At 59.0% G+C, this 21,195-nt stretch overlaps 7 protein-coding genes across 7 annotated transcripts; 5 read left to right on the top strand and 2 right to left on the bottom strand.

Annotated features, from left to right (window-relative positions):
* Positions 1-26: 26 nt before the first annotated feature.
* Positions 27-1,791, bottom strand: CH63R_06761 (uncharacterized protein; the record flags this gene model as incomplete). Its single annotated transcript, XM_018301736.1, has 2 exons — positions 27-1,639; positions 1,704-1,791. The coding sequence occupies 2 exons, from the start codon at positions 1,789-1,791 to the stop codon at positions 27-29; spliced, it is 1,701 nt and encodes a 566-aa protein (XP_018159586.1).
* Positions 1,792-2,477: 686 nt separating this feature from the next.
* CH63R_06760 (uncharacterized protein) lies at positions 2,478-3,740 on the bottom strand (the record flags this gene model as incomplete). Its single annotated transcript, XM_018301735.1, has 2 exons — positions 2,478-3,356; positions 3,453-3,740. The coding sequence occupies 2 exons, from the start codon at positions 3,738-3,740 to the stop codon at positions 2,478-2,480; spliced, it is 1,167 nt and encodes a 388-aa protein (XP_018159585.1).
* Positions 3,741-6,232: 2,492 nt separating this feature from the next.
* Positions 6,233-7,648, top strand: CH63R_06759 (Pth11-like integral membrane protein; the record flags this gene model as incomplete). Its single annotated transcript, XM_018301734.1, has 3 exons — positions 6,233-6,534; positions 6,749-6,933; positions 7,026-7,648. 3 exons carry the CDS (start codon positions 6,233-6,235, stop codon positions 7,646-7,648), a joined length of 1,110 nt encoding a protein of 369 aa, XP_018159584.1.
* A 1,524-nt stretch (positions 7,649-9,172) lies between these two features.
* Positions 9,173-11,383, top strand: CH63R_06758 (modin; the record flags this gene model as incomplete). The annotated part of the gene is made up of 2 exons (XM_018301733.1): positions 9,173-10,205; positions 10,335-11,383. The coding sequence occupies 2 exons, from the start codon at positions 9,173-9,175 to the stop codon at positions 11,381-11,383; spliced, it is 2,082 nt and encodes a 693-aa protein (XP_018159583.1).
* A 641-nt stretch (positions 11,384-12,024) lies between these two features.
* CH63R_06757 (RNA recognition domain-containing protein) lies at positions 12,025-13,196 on the top strand (the record flags this gene model as incomplete). Its single annotated transcript, XM_018301732.1, has 2 exons — positions 12,025-12,617; positions 12,704-13,196. The coding sequence occupies 2 exons, from the start codon at positions 12,025-12,027 to the stop codon at positions 13,194-13,196; spliced, it is 1,086 nt and encodes a 361-aa protein (XP_018159582.1).
* Positions 13,197-14,037: 841 nt separating this feature from the next.
* On the top strand, positions 14,038-14,829 carry CH63R_06756 (uncharacterized protein; the record flags this gene model as incomplete). Its single annotated transcript, XM_018301731.1, has 1 exon — positions 14,038-14,829. One exon carries the CDS (start codon positions 14,038-14,040, stop codon positions 14,827-14,829), a length of 792 nt encoding a protein of 263 aa, XP_018159581.1.
* A 2,003-nt stretch (positions 14,830-16,832) lies between these two features.
* CH63R_06755 (C6 finger domain-containing protein) lies at positions 16,833-18,435 on the top strand (the record flags this gene model as incomplete). Its single annotated transcript, XM_018301730.1, has 3 exons — positions 16,833-17,333; positions 17,500-17,637; positions 17,707-18,435. The coding sequence occupies 3 exons, from the start codon at positions 16,833-16,835 to the stop codon at positions 18,433-18,435; spliced, it is 1,368 nt and encodes a 455-aa protein (XP_018159580.1).
* Between the last annotated feature and the right edge of the window lie 2,760 nt (positions 18,436-21,195).

Here is a 21,195-nt window from a genome sequence, read left to right as displayed (position 1 = left end):
CATCACCGACCGCCACTCTCCGAGTCTCACGAGTTGTGAGAGAAGTCGCGCTGCTCCAACAACGCATCGATACGGGCCATGACACCATCCAAGACAGCTTGCGGCATCCCATCCGGCGCCACGCCCCCCTCTGTGCAGACGTTGACAACAGTGTCGCCGCCCGCGACACCAGCCACGTTGAACACGATCCCGTGGTACCCGACGGCGCCCTGGACAGGGCCGGCGGAGAACTGCACGTCCTCGATCCGGACGAGCGGTTCCTCCGCGTTCGACGCCGCCCGGGTGGCGGCCTTGAGGGCCCCGACGTTGGAGACGGAGAAGCTGTTGTGCATGAACAGGCCCATGGTCGGCAGCTTGTCGGCGAACTCCTCGAGGGACGGGCCCAGCGCGTTGCCGCTGATCCAGCTCTTGTAGAGGTGCGAGTCCTCGCCGCCCGCGCACGAGGCCTTGATCCGCCTGCCGTAGTCCTGGATCAGCGCCCATGCGGCGTTGGAGTCGACAGCGGGCGTCTTCTGCTGCTGCTGCTGCTGCTGCTTCTCCCCCTGGACATGCGAAGGCGACGACGACGACGACGATGACGACGATTCGGAGAACGCGTGGCGGTATTTCTTCAGCCGCTCGGGCTCTGGGAGGCTTGCGGCCAGGTTAAGCAGCTTCCCCTCGTCCTCCGACGACGTCTCGAAGCACCCCGTGGCCCTCATGTCGACGGCGTACCGCGTGAAGCCGACCTCGGCGTCGGGATAAAAGTCCGTCGCCAGCGTGCCGGCGATGACGACGGCCAGGAACGGCGTCAGGGTCGTGCCGTGCGCGCGACAGGCGGCGATGATGGCCTTGGTCTTGTCGGCGGAGATACGACAAGTCACCACCTTGGTGACGGTGCGATCGGCGGGACCGGCGACGGCGGTCGGATCGGTGAGGGGGAGTGCTTTGGGCTTCGGGAAGTCGGCGAAGAAGAGCCTCTTGGCGTAGAAGAAGCGGTAGAAGAGGAACATCAGCAGGTTGTACATGACGCCGAGCACCGAGGGCTTCTTGTGGATGGCGTCCTCGAGCTTCTGGCTCAGCTTGACGCGTGCGGGGCTCCCCAGCTGGACCCTGCGAGACCGGTTCGGGTCGGGTCGTGAAGTTCCTGCTGCTGCTGGTGCTGCCGCGGCGGCGTTGAGTGCGGCGAGGAACTCGCGGTGGAAGGTCATGCCGAACGCGCCGTCACAGACGAGGTGGTGGAACACGAAGACGACGTCCCGGCGCCCAACGACGACGATCTTCCACCACGGCTGGCCCGGGTTCGTGTCTCCATCGGCCCAGAACCACTGGTTGTGGAGCTTCTCGAGGAACCCGGCGTCGACCTCCTGATGCTGCTGCTGCTCGCCGTCGACGAACTCGACGCACGAGTCGAGGTCTATGGCGTCCAGCGAAGCCAGCGAGAGAAGATGTCTTTTCTCGTCCGCCGACTCGACCACCCCGACGAGGCCCAGCTCCGGGTACTTGGCGACGACGGCGTGCAGGGCAGAGAAGACGGCCTCGTCGGATAGGACGACGCGCTGTTTGTTGTCGGGCTGTGCGGACGCGTAGCGGGCGGCGACCAGGACGTTGGACTGGATCCCGAGTCGATGATAAACATAGAACATGCGGTCGAGGTTCGCTGGGGGGGAAGAGGTGTCAGTACGATTCTGGTTTGGGGGGGAGCAAGTATCAGCTCAGCCTACTCGATTTCCGAACGATAGTGTAGTGACTGTTGTCAGCCACCCCATCCTCGCCTTTCTCCGTCCGGGTAATGCTCGCTGTGTTAGACATGTTGATGATGTCTTGATGATTGAGGTGACCAAGGGCTCACAGCAGCACTCAAAATAGTCAGCATCCAGCTGGGTTTAAGTACGGGGACATCACGGTTTCGTCGACGGTGGCTGCGAGTATATTCTCATGACGGGCAGCGGCCGCATTCGTCGAAACGCTTGTCCGGGGCATGCAGGTAGCACGATGAAGTGCCAGAGCTTCGCAGCCCAGCCCGAGCGTGATGTCTGTGAGGCGAATGACAAGGCGGCACGCCAGCACTTGATCTGCCATGGCGGCGTCCGTGGACGTTTCCGTACCAGATCTCGGTCCGTGCTGGGGGTTGGCAGCTCGCCGGAGTTGTGACGGGAGAGATGACAGCCAGACCGGGCCACATTCATTATGAACTCATCTAGGCTGCTGCTGTACTTACAAGTTGCATTGTTCAATGTGGAGGTTGTGAGGAGTTTTGGGGGTTGGGAGTTCAGTTGTCCAAGGTATGAAGGACAAGACGGCAGGCATTTATACGGACATCGGCGATCCAGACGGACCCTCAGAGCTGCAGAACAGAAGATATTGGTGTGTATGGCATTACCAGGTTATGACATTCATCATCTATGGGGTATCCTCTTGCGTAACAACGGCACAGGTAGGCACACTATGTACAACCGAACTCGACCACACATGTCCTCCACACGGGCGCGTGGGCTTTACAAGGCCTGGATCCAGTCACGGATGACCTTCTGGATCTGGTAGCTGTTCTTCTCCATGAAGAACATGTGGCCGTTACCGTGGATGCCGGCCTCGCCGAGCTCGAGGTGCTCGGCCTTGGCGCAGCCGGCCTGCTGGAGGAACTCGACGGTGCAGTGGTCGTAGGGCGCGTGGTACGACGCCTCGGACGTGACGAGCAGGATGGGCTTGTCGGCGAGGTTGACGAGGCGGCGCGGCGCGGGCTCCTCGGCCTGCAGGACGCACTGGACGAAGCCGTCGCCCTTGGCGGCGAAGGTCTGCTGGACGAGGTCGACGGCCGGGTCCGAGACCTCGGGGGAGAAGGCGACGGGGATGTCGGTGAGGCCGTAGGCGCGGGACGACTTGTTGCTGAAGACGGCCTCCTGGAAGGGCGGGCCGGTGGGCTCGAGGAGGATCAGGGCCTTGGTCAGCTCTGGGCGGACATCGGCGATGACGATGGGCATGAGGCCGCCCTGGCTGTGGCCGAGGAGGACGACGGGCCGGCCGATCTTGTCGAGCAGCAGGGCGCCGGCATCCTGGACCGTCTTCTGCTGGTAGGTGGCGTTGTTGACGAACTGAACGTTGGAGCTGTAGAAGGCGTCGAAGACGTCGTCGCCCATCATGCCGGTGCCGGGCCACTGGGTGTGGAGGGCGGCCTGGGGCCAGAGGCTGTACTCCTTGACGGCGGTGAAGCGCTGCTGGATGATCTCGGCCGAGTACGTCGACGGCTTGGAGGCGCCGTAGCCGGGCATCCAGGCGGAGCGGCCGCGGAACGTCTGGTCGACGATGTAGACCTCATAGCCCTGTCGGACAAAGTGGGAAGCCCAGCCTCGGCCGCCATCGGGCTTGTTGAGGAAGTTCTAATGGGGAAAGTGTCAGCACAACAGGGAGGAGTTGCGGCATGGTTGAGGGGGGGGAAGAGTGAAGAAGAAAAAGAAGATCGGCAATGAACTTACGCTTCCCGTCTGGGCCTGTCCGTGGATCAGGACGATCGGTGTTTCCTGGGAGACGCCATTGACAGGGAGCAGCTTTTCGACGTACATCTGGTCGCGGAAGATGTGGCCGCCGGAGCCGTCATCGACGTAGCCGCCTCCGACGTAGAAGTACGACCGGATGTAGGGCACCTCGGAATCGACGCAACCATTCGACTCCGGCTGAGCGGGCGGGACGCCGAAGCTCGGGGGAAAGGCGGCGGCCTGGCCCAGCAAAGCGGCGGCCGCGGCGGCGAACTTGAGGAACTGCATGGCTAACACGAACAGGAGACAAAAGGATTGGTCAACCCTCGTAAAAATCAAGAAGACGAGTGTAAAGCGAGGGCGAGCGAGCTGCTGGAACCGGGAAAGGAGTATGGGGGACAAAAGAGTGACGGCGGTTAACAGGGGGACTCAGCAGCTTCGTCCACACGCAGATCGGGTGGCACTTGGGACATCTTTAATGAATCAACGGGAAGAGAATACCCACCTGGCGCCGCGTGGTCCGCCAGGCCCAGCAATAAGGGACCATATCCATCGACTGATTTCGAGGATAGGGCTGATGGAGCAGCCAAGGCAGGTCACTCAAGGAACGGAGGTGATACGACATACTCCGTACTCTGTACATTATTCGTACACTCCGAGCCAGCCCAGGAGGAGGGGGGGCCGGTCAGTGGCATCCCACTCGCTTCGGTCTGTGTATCCGCAAGAAGCGGCTGTCCCCCGAAGAAAGGGCTGTTCCAGAACGCCACGCGGCCATGTCCCGATCTTGGGGGTCGGAGGAGGAGACGATGGGTTTCTCGAGATGTTACCACGGCAGAAATCGGGGGGGGATGGGAGGAGGACAAAGGCAGATATTAGAAACCACCCCAAAGGTGGAGGTTCCGCCCAGCTTTCTCTCCCTGTCTTATTTGAAATTTTCTACATCGTGGAAGGGAAAGCTGCCTTGTGCCCACTACTCAGCCGGTTTGCTCACATTAAAGTGGTGTTCGGTCCAGCGCGAGTCAGTCCCTTTCGACAAGGACCAGGGGGGATGGGAGGGGGCCAGTAACACGCGCGCCCGGGATGGAAGAAGGGCGACGTAGCATCGCTGTATCAATGCCAGCATCGTGGATGTTATTCTTTTGACTAGAGCGCCACCTACGGATCAAGACCGAGCATTTAATCTCCGTGCTAGAACAGTAGAGGAGAGGGCTTGTGAAGAGACAAATACGACGGCCTGCAGGGACGGATGGATGCCTTGGGGGTTGAGTAGAGAAGGAGAAATCCCGACTCCAAGCTTCTCCAGCGGAACGAACACAGACACATACTCACTCATTCATTCACTCAATCACCTGGCTTTTGGCTTTTGGCTCTTGGGGCCCGTGTTCAATCATGCCTCTCTACCATGTGCCGGGCAGCATAACCGAAGGCAAAATAGATGACTGAGAACGTGGGGGGGAGAGTTTGGTGATCAACCGGCGGGGCGAAGCGCTGATTACGATGATCTTTGCAAGTCATAAGTCACAGCTCACACAACTCATCCGGTCCTCGGCGGAGGGTCTCAGTTCTCAGTCTTGAGTCTCTGTCTCCCTCCTCCCCCCAAGAGTCCTGACGATCCAGGGAAGCTCGCCAAGCCCGGCACTGGCTAACCCGTTCTTCAAGTCCCGCTCCAACGGCGGCTGTGGCTGCGCCCACTACTAACTAGTTCCCTGCCCGGCGGCCGATGAGAACGGCCAGCCCATCCCCGTCTCGTCTCCCAGTGAGGCGTTGGCGCCAGTGCTACCATCCCTACAAGGAGCGAGCTACAAGGAGGAGAGTTTTACGTCAGGCCGCTATCGAATTGACACGGTCGGGCCAAGACCTGGAGCTAAAAAAGCCGTTGTTGGCGTGTAAAAACCCGTTGAAATACCCAAACGTCGACTGAGGACTGATAACCAACAACTCATAACTCACCACTCACAACATCTTGGAAAATCGTGTTTCGGCAGTTCAGCATGTCCACTTGAATTCTTCAGCATCCTTCAAGTTCACTTCCCACATAAATTCCGCCCCCCCCCCCACCCCTTCGAAGCTCGGCTTCCGGCTTTCAAGTTCTGGAAGCCCAAGCGACCTCTCTTGCTGAAGGCAGGCTGTCGGAGGGTCACAGAGCCCCACGGTGGATCGCAATTACGTCTATGGGGAAACTCAGCAGCCGACGTGCATCCGATAACAGGGCAAGTTGCCTGGGGTTAGGGAGGAGGGGGGTGTTCAACGTACGAATCTCCGGCCCCGTTCTCGAGCCCTGATCCTTTCATCTTGGAGCCCGTCCCTATTTTTTCCCTTCTTTTCTTCGTCTTCTGTAGTGGACTTACAAGGTCAGGTCTGGGAGCCGATCAGGTCTCGCCACAAACGTCCCTCGGAGTGGCATGATGACCCTTTCGATTTTCGCCATTTGATCGGGCAACTAGGATGCATCGGGGGGGGGGGGGGGGGGGGGGGGGGATTCTGTCTAGAGCTATGAAGCTAGCACCAACAGACCCCCTATTTTCCCCAGTTCACTAGTGATGGTCTATGTGGACGAGGGGGAGGAGGAGGATGGATGGTGATGATGATGGACACAGGATAATAATAATGATAATGGTCTGCCCACATCCGCGCTCCTCCTGAACGGCCCTTTTTTCCCCCTCCCCTTCCCTCTTCCTTTCTCTTTCGACTGCCCTTATCCGACCCGCCGTTCTTGTTGTTGCGCGTTGTGTGAGTGTGTGTTCGTGCGTGTGTCCGGACCGTTCGGAGACTCGCCGACCATGGACGACCCGACCTTACTCCTCCACTGGCTCTTCAGCTTCCTGGCCCTCTTCATCATGGTGGCCAGGCTGGTCTGGAGAAAGGTCGCCAAGCAGGACCTGAACCTGGGCGACTGGTTCACCGTCGCCGCCATCGTCTGCGCCCTGACGCGGGTCGGCCTCATCCACGTCGTGCTCACCTGGGGCACCAACAACGTGTCGGCCGCGTACCGAAAGAATCACACCTTCACCGACGAGGAGATCTACAGACGGGAGATCGGCAGCAAACTTTCCATTGTGAACCGGGTCTTTTACAACTCCTAGTCAGTTCTTTCAGCCCCCCCCCTCCCCCCTCTCCTCGTGGCCCCCTAACAACATCACCGTGCGCTGCAACCAACCACCCTGGACTCGACACTCGCTTCCTGGTGATTGCATGCCTATCGAGTCATGATAGAAGGGAAAGGGGGGCCGCTTACAAGCTTTCACTACAGTACAGTAACGGTGTTCATCATACTAACATTCCGTCTTCCGCAAAAGCCTCTGGTTGCAGAAACTCGTGCTTCTCGATGTCTACCGCCGGCTGCTGCTGAACCTCCGCTTCGAGAAAGTCACCATCTGGTCCTTTTGCGCCATGTTCTTCGGCACATACGTCGCCTGCCAGGTGACGACGTTCAGCGAATGCGATCCCTTCCACTTGTACTGGCAGGTTGTGCCTGACCCGGGTATGTGACTCAGTAGCACCCCCCCTCCCCTCCCCCTAGGGAAGAAAACCTCCGAGATGTGACAACTGACTGACTCTCTGTTCCTTGTGTAGGCGCGTGCTCCAAGGCCCAGCTTCAGCTCGTCGTCGTCGGCGTGCTCAACATCGTCACCGACTTCATGCTGCTCGTGCTGCCGCTGCCGCTCGTCTTCTCGCTCAAGACGCCCTGGCAGCGCAAGGTGCAGCTCTACGCCCTCTTCACGCTCGGCGTCTTCATCATCGCCATCACCGTCATCCGCCTCCCGATCAACATCACCAACAAGGACAGCCAGATCAACCGGTCGACGTGGGCCAGCACCGAGCTGCTGACGGCCGCCATCGTCGTCAACGCGCCGACGCTGTACGGCCTGTGGAACAAGCGGCGGCAGACCAAGTCGTCGGCCAACACGTACGGCGTCGGCGGCGGCGGCACGTCGGGCCTGCACTACTACGGCCACGGCACCAACGTGTCGACGGTGCACCGGTCTGCGGCCCGGCGCGACGACTCGGAGGAGGCGTACGCCATGAACGCACGTCGCAAGATGGGCCCGATGGAAGGCATTATGCAGACCAAGGAGGTGATTGTGTCCGAATTCAGACAGGAGCCGGACCGTAAGGGCGGGCCGTACGAGCATCTGCCCGACGACGTGGAGAATGCGTCAAGCCATTCGAGCCAGCACGGCATACTGAAGAAGTAATGAGGGGCCGGATGTTGCATTAAGTAGAGTAATTAAGGACATGATGAAGATTAGATGATATGGTATGATTACAAACGGCTTGCACTTGCTACTATGAGGCTGTCTATCGTGTAGCCTGATGATAATATTGATGATGACACTGATGTTGCTTGACACCTTTTACTTACAACATGAAGCATGAAGCATGAAGCATCAAGACATTATCGGAGTGAGTGAGCCCCCAAGTTAGAGAGCACCCCCGACGGCTATCCACTATCGTGGCTCATCCTGGCAGGGGACATACATGATCGTCTCAGTGGAAGAATCCCACTCCCCCTCATCCCGCATGAACGAACACACACACATGCACAGACGTTCCCCATCTTTGAATCATCAGATGAACTGGTGGTGTTCAGGGTGCACCCCTCTAACCCGAGGATGGAGAGTCCAAAAGGGGGTTCCGGGTGTCGACAATCTTTATTTTTGCTTCTGATTATCTCCCCAATTGAATGAACATGAAGGCTTGGAGAATGTGGAACAGAATGACCTACATACTTACTCAATCAGCATCTTTTCCCCGCGTTTTACTGGTACTTATCCAGTCAACCCAGACGGTCGTCGGTGTTGAACGCGCAGGTAGATTTTTCAGACTCGTTCGAACCCCCTCAACTACGCCCAAAAACAACAAAGCTGTTGTCTCTGCGCAGCCTGGTGGCAGGACACGGGACGCAAATGTGATCTCATCATGATGGCCGGGGTTCGAGCTCTGCCTGCCTCCCTCACAACGTACTGAGACAACCACGACGCCTGCGCAGCGAACGTGTCTGCCAGCCTATCGGTTACTCTGTACTCGGTACCCTGCTGCTCTGCTCTGTACTCTGTACGCCACGATGAATGACAGCAGAGGGCAGCCAATGGCATCCTTTCGGGCGAACACCCGTAGAAGCAGGCTACGACGTGCGAAGGGTGGCTGCGGCTCTATCTGGCTGCGCCATGGGCTGACTTGGGCTTCATGACGCGCATCTCCCAGGGATGCTGCATAAGCGACGACTCAGCTTCAGTCGGTCGTAGTCCCTTTCCAGTCGAGTGAGCCGGGCGGACATGGATAAAGGACGCGATTGTGTACCAGAGCCTCATGATTCCCATCTTCCTCCCCGTCCCTTTCCCGCTGTTTCGATCTTCTTCGCGAGATAATGCATCCCTCCACGACCTAGGCACACGGCGCGGCATCTTCGACTACAGCGATTGTAACTTTACGCACGCTCGGTGGTCGCGTCCGACGTTGGGCAGAACCCGTTGCTGAAGAGTCTTTGACTTCCTAATACCAGCTGAAGCTAGCCGAACTTCCAAATCGAATTCGGTCCTCGGCGCAACCAGCATTCATTCGCCCAAGACCCAGGTTTCGCCATCTCCCGGGACAGTTGAGACAGGCTGATCGCTGCGTCTCATCTCGCTCTGCCATCTCCGTTCCCTGAGTCTTGACTTAACCAGCGCGGTTTCACTGCCCACTCCACGACAAGCCCAGGCCGTTCGTTCATTTTCAACATGGCCGGCGACAACGACAGCGAGGTGCCCATCGCCATCACGGCCCTCATCATCGCCATCGCGGCCCTCTTCGCGGCCACGCTGCAGATCCTCCAGGCCATCTTCGCGTCGGCCCGGGGGCTTCCGAACTGCAACAGCGTCGTCATGGGGGGTTGGTCCAAGGGCACCAAGATCCGGCCCAAGATCACCCAGATGCGCCTCGAGGTCAAGTTCGAGGCGCCCATCATCTTCCTCGCGCCCCCGAACAACACCGGCAAGCCCGAGAGCAAGAACGACGTGTGGTGCGCCGAAGGCACCGAGGCGAGTTGCCGGAAGAGCCGCCTGGACTGGGACACGCTGTTCCGGGACTGGCACTCCAAGGCCACCGAGAAGGTGCACACCGTCGACATGGAGCTCGCGACCTGGGTGTATCTCTTGGTCGCCATCGAGAAGATGGAGAGGGACTCCAAGTACTGGGAGCTCGGGAAGTTCCACCGCGAGGGATACCCGGGCACCGTCCCCAAGGACCTTCCCGAGCCTACGTTGGCCGTCAAGATCCAGGCGAAGGAGAGGAGCTTCGACGCGAACCCGGCCATCAAAAAGCCCTTCGCCACGTCCACGATATCTCACCTGATCGAGCTTGCCGCCATCCTCGGCATCTATTGGAAGGTGTTCGACCGCGACAGCAACCAGTACCGCGCCGAAGGGAACGGGTACAGCCTCACGGGCTCCCGCATCGCCGACCTCGGGGTGCAGTTCACCTTTGAGAAGACGGGGGACACGTCGTTCAAGGAAAGGCGTGTCATACCGACATCGGAGGTCAAGGAACTCTGCTTCGGCCGGGTGCCGACGTTGTTTCGGGAGAAGAAGAACCTGGACGAGGACGTCGAGTGGCAAAAGGAGCTCAAGACGTCGTCCGGGACGGGGATCAAGGTCGAAATACTGCAGATGGGCAGCGTCGAGGAGATTGCCGAGACGCTCACCCAGATCGGGTGCAACGGCAACACGACGCTCTTCTACAAGGAGGGGAAGAAACACCGTCACCTTTTCCCAGGTTCGTAAGGCCTCGCGCGAGTTAGTTGTGTGAATTCTGTGTGTGTATGGGTGTGTGGGTGTGTGGGTGTGTGGGTGTATGTGGATGCGTTGAGTAATGAGCTGACCGGAATTGGTACACCGTCGATAGTCACTTTCGAGATCCTCGGCATGCTCGCGAGGGTGTTGCACATCCGAGGGCGATGCTTCCGCTTCCTGCCCAATCCCACCATATTCCCCTGGTACAGTGGGTCGTTCTCGTTGCCACGGCTGCTCGACGCCTTTAGCGAGCGCATCCTGGACGACCTCACCATGATCGAGGAGGAGATCGAGGCGGTCCCGGACGATTCCCTGGACAAGGGGGTCCGGTCTGCCGTCGCGGACATCCGGGCCCTTTCGGAGTCGGCCGCAGATCTGCACGAGGCCTTCGAGCGCGACCCCACGCTGACGTGCGACCGGATGACGGCGCTCCACGGGGCCATCGCGGCGGCGGACGACATGCTCAAGGCGAGGGAGCAGGAGATCGTGCTGGACGTCCTGCGCCGCCACCTGCAAGAGGTCCTGGCGGCCATCAACAACAACCCGGACTCGGGGGGAGCCAGCAGCCGGCAAGGGAGCGTGTCGTTCGGTCACCTGCTCGGCATCCCGCTCGAGATGAGGGAGTCGAGGTTCATGGATACGTACTTCAAGCGCATCCTCTGGCGCGTCGTCGGCTCCGCCAAGAACAGCAGGAGGGAGGACGAGGTCGTCTCACAGGCCATCCACGAAGACACCGAGAAGCGTCTGTCGCGCCACGAGAACGGTCAGTCGCAGGCCGGGAACGCCGCCGCGTTCGTGTCGTCGCCGTCGCCCGAGACGAGCAGCCCGACGGAGCCACCCACCGCGGCCGGGTCCCCGATCGAGTCCCCGGCGGTCGAGTCGATCCCGACGCCCGGCATCAGCAAGAGGGGGTCCTGGCCGCAACGGGTCGAGACGGAGCTGCACAAACGGACCGATGCGGCCCGGATGAACACGATCGCCGAGCAGCCGGACTGGACGACGACGGCGACGAAGCACGTCGAGATGCAGCGGGCGGCCGTGTGGTACACGCTCGTGTTCCGGATGATCTGCTGGCTGATGCTGCACGACTTTGACAAGAAGGACGTGCAGCTGCCCAAGAGCGAGCTGATTGGGAACAGGCAGACCGTCTTTATTTTATGAATGAAACGAGGCGTTGGAAATTCGTTTCAAGCAGCAAGCCATGGCGGTATTTCTTACTATATATTTCATCAGTCTTGTGTTTTATTCCAGGAGGGTTCTCTCGGATGTGGTTATATCAAACACCCCGGGGGGCGGGGGGGAGGAGAGGGGCCTCGGGATGGGATAAGGTGTAAAGATGGGACGACGAATGAAAAGAACAATCAAATGAAGAAAATCTTTCGGTTTGACCATTCATTGAAAGATCGGATTCTCACCAAGAGTGAAGCTGCTGGAGATGTATGCTGGTATCTGGTGTCTTGCAGTATCCATCCTATCACTACTATCAACCACTCTGTGAATCTTACACCAGCATCCGGAAACCCCAAGCGGCATTCAGCGGGTTCAACCCCACTGCGGCACAGTGGATGAATGACTTGGAATGTCCCCGCTGTGGCCCTCCTAACCCTCCCTCCTCTGGGATTCTCAGGGTTCCAACATGAGCCCAAGTGATCTGAGTTTTCTCCGCCACACTGACACCACAACTCACCTCACATACCGGGCCGATCACCCAACTACACACACAACTGTCCGAGTCGCGGGCGGCTACTCACGTCCGACCCGTTTTGCTCCCTACCGAGTGCCCCTCTACAGGACCCAAGACGATGGCATTCTCCAGGTCCGCGGATCAGCCCGCCGCCCTGGCCGAGGGCCGGCGCATCTACCTCGGCAACCTGCTCTACGTCGCCCAGCCGGCCGAGATCGAGGAGATGCTCAGGGACAACGGCTTCCCCGAGTACGAAAAGATCCACATCTCCATGGACCCCGTCTCGGGCCGCAACCCGGGGTACTGCTTCGTCGACTTCCTGGGCCGCGACGACGCCGACCGCGCGCTCTCGTCCCTCGACGCCTCCATCCGCGGCCGGCCCCTCAAGGTCGGGCCCTGTGAGCCCAAGAAGCAGCAGCAAAGGACGGCGACGGCGGCGACGGCGGGTGGAGGCCGCTGGAAGAGCGACAGGGAGCCGGCGGCCTTCCAGCGATGGGGCAACTGGTCCGGCCAGAGGGACCGCGCCGGCGGCGACGACTCGGAGGACAAGGGCGGCGTCGAGCAGGGGCCGTCCGCCGCCATCGAGCACTTTGACGGGGTGGTCGCCACCGACACGGACGGGCGGCGTCTTTACGTCGGCGGCCTGGCCAAGATGGTTGACCAGCAGCAAAACCAGGATGAGATGCGTGAGATCTTGGGCGACTTCAAGCCGTGAGACAAATTCCTCCTTTCCTCCCTCCCTTCCTCCCCCTCCTCCCCCCCAGTCGCTGACATGACATCTTGGTGACACGAAAAAGGGTCGCCATCGGCAAGCGCATCACCCCTCACGAGTCCAAGAGGACCGCGCCGGGGAACCACCACTACTGCTTCGTCGACTTCGCCACCGTCGAGGAGGCCGCGGCCGCCAGGGACGCGCTCGACGGCAAGTCGTGGGCGGGCGAGCGCCTGCGCGTCAACGTCGCCCGACCCCTGCCGGACAAGCTGAGGGACCGCGCACGCCCCAAGGACCCGGCGTCGCCGGCCAGGGACAACACGGCCTGGGGTGAACGACCTACGCGGAGCAACCGGTCTCCGGGTGGCGAGCGGTCGTCGTGGCGGAAGCCCGACGGTAACGGCGGCAACGGCAGCAACGGCGACTCGGCAGGCGGGAGCAGCAGCAACAGCAACAGCAACAGCAACAGCAACAGCAACAGCAACAGCAACAGCAACAGCAACAGCAACAGCAACAGCAGCAAGCCTTCACAGCCGCTCAGGTCCCTTGCGTCGGGGAACTGGCGTCAGAGAGAATAGAGGCCTGGGATGCGGGTCTTGGACTCATATCGGCGTATGGTTTTTTGCTATCAAGGCAACCATCCGTTCACACACACACCCCTTGCGAGGCATTCGGACTTGCAAGGTGGACGGACGCCCAACGAGGGGTATCGAGTGACCGTGGCTCGCTCGAATTATGTAGATCTGGGGGTGCCGGCACTACTAGAGATCGGTAGGCAGTCGAGGGTTGTTGGATTCGTCTCCTTTAAAAAAGTTACCGGGCGTTCAAAAGTGATGTGGTCATTGTATGTTTCCCGAATTGCCTGTGTCCGACGAGCATGCTCAGACAACAACGAACACATAGAGATGAGCCGCTGTCAACATGGGCACAGGATCATTCATAGAGAGTATATCAAAGTCCTTTCCGGATCGGGGCCGCAGGTACATCACAAGCAATTTGACTGCTGTGAGTGATATCAAGGTTTGAGTGCCTGCCGAGTCCCATGGAACCGGGACAGTGAACCTTGGATCACATCGCGAACCAGACATTGGTGTCCACTGACTGCGTCTACCTTTTGCGAGCTGTTGGATCCTTCGGAGAAAGCATCCAGAGTAGATACTTCATTGCCCAACTGCATCGTCCACTGGCGGGTTTGGACATTCATCTGCAGCAGTCGAACATCCTTCCAACCGAAACCAGTGTTCCAAGAACAGTTTGAACAGCTCAACAGGTCAGCAGCTCATCGTCAAGTGCAAACACACCTCACATATCACGCATCCAACAAGTCGGCGGTCTCTGTTCTATAGGTTTCAGAAGCGAACACTTTGGTATACGGCACTTCCATTTCGGACCCGAGCAACCGCAATGGGGTTCACAACGATGTTCGGGGCTAAAAGCGGCATCACACGCAGCCAATCCAGTTCGGCACCACCATCTCCTCACGCCCAGGCATTCTCTAGAGAAACGGCGACCAAGTCCACACCGGGGCCTATGGAGCGCGAGGAGGTCAAGGTCGCTGTGGCCACCTACAGCGTCCAGCGTCGCGTCCTCGAGACGCTGCTTAACGCTCTCCAAGCCAGTCTCCGAGAGGAGCACGCCCTGGACCTGAAGAGGTTCAGGAGGTCGCTCAAAGACCAGGCCTTCGACGCGCGCTGCGCCCAACGGCGCCGCCAGGGCTCGGGCAGAAAACGGGACGCACGCAGCTGCCACTGCCTCGACGGGCGCGCCTCGTGCGAGGAGCGCGTCCTCTCGGCCTGCAACTACGTCCACCAGAAGCTGGCGACGGCCATGTTCATGGTCCAGCTGGCTCGGGAGAGAGGCAAGGCCGCCAAGGAGGGGCTGGATCAGCTCGAGGGGCTGAGGAGGGAGTTTGGCGGCTGGATCGTGCCGGCGAGGAACGGGGGCGTTCGGGAGGGCGACTGCGCGAGGCAGATGAATATGGTGCTCGTCGACTGGGGTCTCGCGGACGCCGCCGGCGAGGAGAGCGGAAGACGATGGGAGGACGACCTCCGGGACATGGTCAGGCTGAGCGTCGGCCGGGAGAGGGACGAGAGGGCGAGGAAGGCGAGGCTGGCGGCGCCGGACGAGATGGCGGAGAGGACGGGGAGGATCTCGGCGTGCACGCGGCCAAGAAGGCTGTCGGTGATCTCGGAGTCGTCGGACGAGGAGTGAGGCTTCTATACGGTTCCTTGCAGGTGAACAGAATGCAGCTTCATGATGCGGGCTGCCAAACCTTTGTAAGGGACTGTTGCATAGAGCCCTGTCGTCCTGCTTCCCCGACACCCACTCCAAAGGTCGTTAATCAATGGTGTAGAGAAGCCAACTCGTATGTTGCCGCATACTACGCCATACACGGGAGTCAGCAATCGATATCAGTGAATATATTATTTTTTTCTGGTTGCTCCTCTGATGCCTCTATATAATCGTTTGCCTTAAAAGATGTAATCAGTCGGGTCTGCCAAGAGGGATCTTTGTATGTGTGTCCGTATCCAGCGACCATCCATCTGCTCATGCACGACGGCACTAACACCACGTATACCGCCCGCCATCGTTTTGTCGCTTCTTCGTGGTGATCTCGTATCGCTGCCAATCAGACGAGATCTACGACGGTCCAAGAACCCCCTCGCGCTGTTATATTACTGAACAATAGGGTTTTGTCGCATGGCAACCTGCAGTACAAAACACCAGTCGGATCCTGCTGCAGCCATGCCTGTAGTCTTTTCTTTCCAGGCGTCCCGTTGAGATCCCACCAGCAAACCTTAAACAGGCCGAATATGTTACCTCAACGGTGCATATATCGTAGAAGGACTGCCCTAGGTGCCCATTGGAGGGGTGTTTTCAGTTCTATTTGTGTTCATGCAGCCAGCCAACTCGTTTCACAGACTTCGGGACACAAAGACGATTTGGTCACAGGCTTGGCCTTGTTGCGGACTACCCCTATGATGCACACTTACCCCCGTTCAAAGTTTAGGTTTGGCCGATATTTGCAGTGCTTCTAGCAGCCCGCTGGCCTGTTAGTACATTTCTCCTCATAAGATATATTGTAATTCTATAAGTCATAAGGTTATAGGCGGGGTTATACATAACATGGAGCTTTTACTTACCTTTATAACCTTGTACTCACTTCCAAAAGGCCCTTCCCCCCTCGCCTGTCTGTATGCGACTGTGCTGTGATTGCAGGCAAAATGTCTCCTCCCACGCCGAGCCAGAACTTGGAGATGCAGTCAGTGTTTATACAAGGGCTAATTTGCTTAGTTTAACCTTGCGCAGCATCAGACTTGGAGGTGAGACTTGCCGCATATCATAGTGTGTTTGTGTGTGTGCGTGTGTGCGTGTGTGCGTACCTTGGGTGTTAATGTAAGGTGTAAATCCATCAATGACTCGACTCCACTGACTTCTAGCTGGACTTGTCCGCTTTCATCGGTAATCTTTCCTCTCCATCCTACATATCCATCTCTCTCTCTCTCCCCTGGGCTGAAAACGGAGCCCTTGAAATACCCCGCGCCCAGCCGGCCCAAGCCAACAAAAACTCAAGCCAACGTACCCCACGCCCGCCAGTGGTCGATCAGTAAACCACACATGTAAACGGAGTTATCCATATTCGTAGACAGTAAAAGAGAGTTGTGCGCGCCATCCCACCCCTGCTCACCCCCCCCCTCCCACGTCCCCTTCTCCTCTCACCTACTAGTACTCCCCATCTTCCCACGAGCGCCAAGTATGGATTTCGCTCTTGAACCGAACAGTCCCGAAAAAGCCCGATTCCTCTACCTTGGGCCTCTCACCACTCATCGCACATCACATGTCCAATCCCAACCCCGGATCGACAATCCATCGACCGTATGCCCGTCGCCTGATTTGGCGCACCAGACGGTGAGTGATAGCGGTAACAGTAGCGGCACTGGTAGTGGGTAGTGGCAGGGGATAGTGGCTGGCAGTGGTGTTGGTAACCGGGATCCCGCCGCCCGGCAATCATGGGGTGCCGCCCATCAGCGAGCTGCTTCGCCTGCAAAGTGCGGAAAGTCAAGGTTGGAACAGCCGCCTCATGAACCCCCCCTCCGTTGCATGGGAAACAGCTCCTCTGACGCGGTGTCCAGTGCGACCTGCGCAAGCCCTCATGCAACCGCTGTACGGGCCTGGGCCGGCCGTGTCCCGGCTACGCGGACCCGTGGGCCGTGATGCATCGCCAGCAGAATGCGTCGGCCGCGCACCAGGTCGAGACCCGCGTCGCCAGGCGGCTCAAGGAGAGGGAGGACTCCAAGGCGTCATCCGGCGGCGGAGCAGGCGGCGGAGCAAACTCACCGGGAAGGTCGTCGTCGGCGGCGGCGGCGGAGGAGGAGCGGAGATGGCCCGCCGTGCCGAAGCCGTTCCAGGTTGACCCGGAGCTCGTGTCCCTCAACAAGTTCCACTCCACCTACGCGTCCGCCGGCGAGGTCGCCATGTTCGCCATGCTGCCGGGCCTCACATCGGCGGGCTCCCAGTCCGCCGTCTTCGACGAGGTGCTCCGGGCCACGGCGCTGGCCAGCTCGTCTCTCCAGATGCAGCAGCCGGGCCTCATGGCGCGCGCCAAGCAGCACTACCGCCGGGCCATTATGAAAATCGGCGCGGCGTTGCAGAACCCGGCGACCGCGCAGGATGACTCGGTCGTTGTTGCTTTGCTCACGCTCGGCATTTACGAGGTAAATAGTTGTTGGCTTACCGCAGTAGAGCCGAGCGGTCAGGGAGATACACTCACTCACTCGCTCACTCGCTCACTCGCTCACTCACTCACTCACTCACTCACTCACAAACACACCCGGCTCGGCGAGGGGACTTGTAAACAAGAAACATTGACGCGGATTGCAGGCACTAGTACCGGACTCGACACCGAAAAAGATCACGTCGCACTGCCGGGGCTCCTTAGTCCTCCTCCGATATCGAGCCGAGCAGGGTGTTGCGAGCTCGCTCGACAACGGCCTGCTGACGTTTCTCATCCACCTCGGCGTAAGTGGCCAACAAGTCGCCCCTCCTCGCCCTGTGACAAACTGTTGATACGTGCTCAACTACGTGCAGATACTCGAGACATTCATCGGGCTGTACGGCCGGTCTTCGGTCCTGCCCGTCGTGAAGAACGCCCCCTGGGCAAGACATTGCACCATGGAACCTCTACTCGAGCGAGCGATGGATTTCAAGGAGACGATTTGCAAAGCACTGCTGTCCACCGAGACTTGGAGGTCGTCCGTCCCGCACATCCTCCGGACCGGTCTCGACATCATTCGCGACCTCGAGGCCGCCGCGAACTACAGCATCACGTCTCCCGGCCCGCGCAAGACCGGGGCGGACGGACAAGGCCTGAACAACTTCAACGGGCTGCTGAGCCGCAAGTCGTACGCGAGCGAGGCCATCGTCCGGGGCCTCTACCTGACCGTCCGGCTGCACGTCCTCGAATACATCCTCAGCCTGTCGATGGCGCTCGGCGAGCTGACGCGCGAGGAGCTCAGCATGCTCGCCAGCCTGCCGCACGGGCTGTCGGCGCTCGAGCAGGTCTGCGAGCAGATCCGCGTCGTCTTCGGGTTCGACGGCCGGGAGCCCGCGTCGCGCGAGCTGGGCATCGGCTTCAGCGCCTGGTGCATGTTCTGGCCGATGCTCGCCGTGCTCAAGTCCGGCTTCGCCGACAAATACACGAGGCTGTGGGTCATGGACAAGTGCGCGACGGTGAGCCGGGCGTCCGGGTTCGGCATGGCCATGTACCAGATGGGCTGGTTCGAGCAGAAATCTTGTAAGGCGGGTGCGACTGGGTGATTTGGGTTTTGTCTTTTCGCTATCTGGTCTTTGGGGGTGCGGTTTTCCGGCGACTGGAGTTTGATGTGTGTGGGAAATACCCGATGATGCCTGCTACGATTCGGTTCGAATCTTGATATTCAATCAAAATAAAAGACTTTAAACTGTTGTCTGCTGATGTTTGTGCTTGTCCAACAGACCCTTTCCGATGGGCGGCCGCGGGTGATAAGGAACACGAACAACGGCCGGAGCCTCCTCCTCCAGTGGCTCGACAAGGGCTCCGGGTACGATTGGGCAGAACGCGGGCGTGGGAATTTCCTCCACGTCGATTTCGAGGGTCGAGGATCATCGAGGCGCCGGCGGCGTCGGAGGCCGAAACGATAAAGAACAACAGCTAGCTACAAGGGGCTTCGAATCATGGGCGACGACTTGTTGCGGCCCATAAACTCCTCTCAGTCTACCCCTCCTCTCCATATGTTTGTACATGTACTCTCCCGTAGAAAGAAAGCCCACAGAGCCGAGCAGGAGGATCCCGACAAGTTCATGACCCTCATCAACTCAACATCCCCTGCCATTCGCCGCCTTTTTTCACGGCCCAGCGACATCGTCCATGAGGTGGTAAGACTGATATCTGGGATAACGTAGGTAGTGACAGATGTGCTTGCGTGTGTGAGTGTGCATGTGATTGTTGCTGGATCATTGGTATTTCCGGCTCGCCTCAAGTTGATTGTATCACGTGACTGGATCATGGGTCTGTGCCAGCTTGTGTGGGGTGATGTCACATGTACCATTTTCCAGCTGCGGCCGGTCATGCCCCGAAATGGTCGCATCCTTCAATCCGTCCCTTGCTCTCTTGGGACTCTTGCGCCAAACTAACCTTCGGTCGGCCCTGTGCTACCGAACAACGACGCAGCGAATTCGCAACGCGAGCAAATTATTTTTTGTTCGCGATTGAGGAAGTTGTCGACGCCATTGGTGACGACAGACTCGACATCGCGGACGCTGGTTTTGAGCAAATTTCTTCCCCCAACACAGCTGCAGGGCGACGAAGCGAGAGGTCAACCCACCAACACGATGCTGGGGCCGTAGGTGGTCTGGATCCTAAGCAAGATGCATGCCCAGCGGCGTGGCGCGCGGATGTATTGCCTGGCTCGGGGGTTCTTTTGTGCATCTGAAGCCCATTGATCACGGCCGGCAAAGGACTCTGCCTGTGTCTGGCCAGCCAGAGATGGACATTTCCGAGGCCGACAATCACCTGTCCCTTTCCGATGCCTCATCGCCCTGAAAGGCGCAGAAAAGGAGGCGGCCGGTCGAGCGCTAACCAATGTTACTAAGAAAACACTCCGATCCGGTTGGCCGCGCCAGTCAACGAGCAGTGGTTGCCACTGCTTGGGCATCGGGACGGGAACGCGCAGATCCAGCACAAGTATCGCACGAGGCCAATGCACGCGCGGACCATTACAGACATTGAAGAAAGCGAAAGACATCTGCCTGCTGCTGCTGAAGATACGGTGATGAAGAATCCTCAAGTTGCCACGGGGGATAAACAAGATAGGCACTAGCGGTGGAGAAGAGATGATGAATCGCAATGTTCCCGATCATGCGCGCATCTCGGGTTTGAACAAAGGCACAAATGCCTCGAGCGAGTGGCCACGGTTGACGCACAAAAGCCGCAACTCGAGGCAGCCACACAACAACAACACACACACACACACTCGCACACATACGTCGCACACTCACGCAAAGCGGCAGGGCAGACGTCACAGCCACCGACCCCTCCCCTCACCCCCTCTAGCCAAAGACGCGGGATTACCCCTCCTTCGCCCCTCCAGCGCCAGCTACCTGTACACAGAGTATTCAGGGTCCTGCCTGAACGAGGCCGGCTGCGTGTCCTTCTCCACGATGACTCGGATCGCCCTGGAAGATACCGGAATGCTCTCTTCGCCGCTCCGGCCATATGCTGGTAACCACCACCGGGGATATATCCTCTTAGCGATGCCATCCAGGGGTCCGAGCGCCAGCCGCAACCAGTGCATCAAGAAAACGACTGGCTGAATCCTGGCGCCTCCCGCACAAAAAGCGCAACCCACTCGAACCTTATCCGGTAACGATGCGATAAGACGAGTCGCGGGGACAGAAGCATGAAGCCAGTCTCGGAGGGGATTGGCGGGGCGTGAGACACCACATTATGCTGAGTCTCTCTTGACAGGACAACTCGCCGAGGTGATTCGGATCCCCCCCTCCATGGACATCCATGCCATATCCCACAACAGAAGGACGACGACTGGCCACGGTCAACGCACAAAGGCCGCAAACCCCACCTTGCCCACCTCAGTCCTGAGCGTAACGACGCTGGCCTTGTGTTTCCGCACAAACGGCGCATCCGCCCAATGACGCCCCCCCAATCCGGCTCCATCTGGCCACCCTCATCTGACATCCGACCCCTCCTCCTGTTACTCTCCCACGGCCGGCGGCCCCCCCTCGTCCTCTGACTGTGAGTCTGCGGTGGCTGTTGGGAGAGCGACTCTGGATATATAAGTGCGTGCTTTCTTACCCTCCTCCGTCTCGATCTGATCTCCACAACGCGAACATCCAAGCTCATCACATCATCATCAACCAAACAACTCCCTTTTCAACCCCAACCCAAAACCAACCAACTACCATCAAAATGAAGGGTGACTGCGGCTGCTCCAGCGCTTCTACCTGTACGTTACTTCCCCCATTCTATGCTCCGTCACGACATTCGTGTCGGTGTTAATGACAGCCGCGCTAACCCGTCCC

This window comes from Colletotrichum higginsianum, chromosome 4 (genome assembly GCF_001672515.1).
Source record: "Colletotrichum higginsianum IMI 349063 chromosome 4, whole genome shotgun sequence".
Classification (NCBI taxonomy): Eukaryota; Fungi; Ascomycota; class Sordariomycetes; order Glomerellales; family Glomerellaceae; genus Colletotrichum; species Colletotrichum higginsianum.
This window is presented reverse-complemented; position numbering and strand designations above follow the sequence as displayed.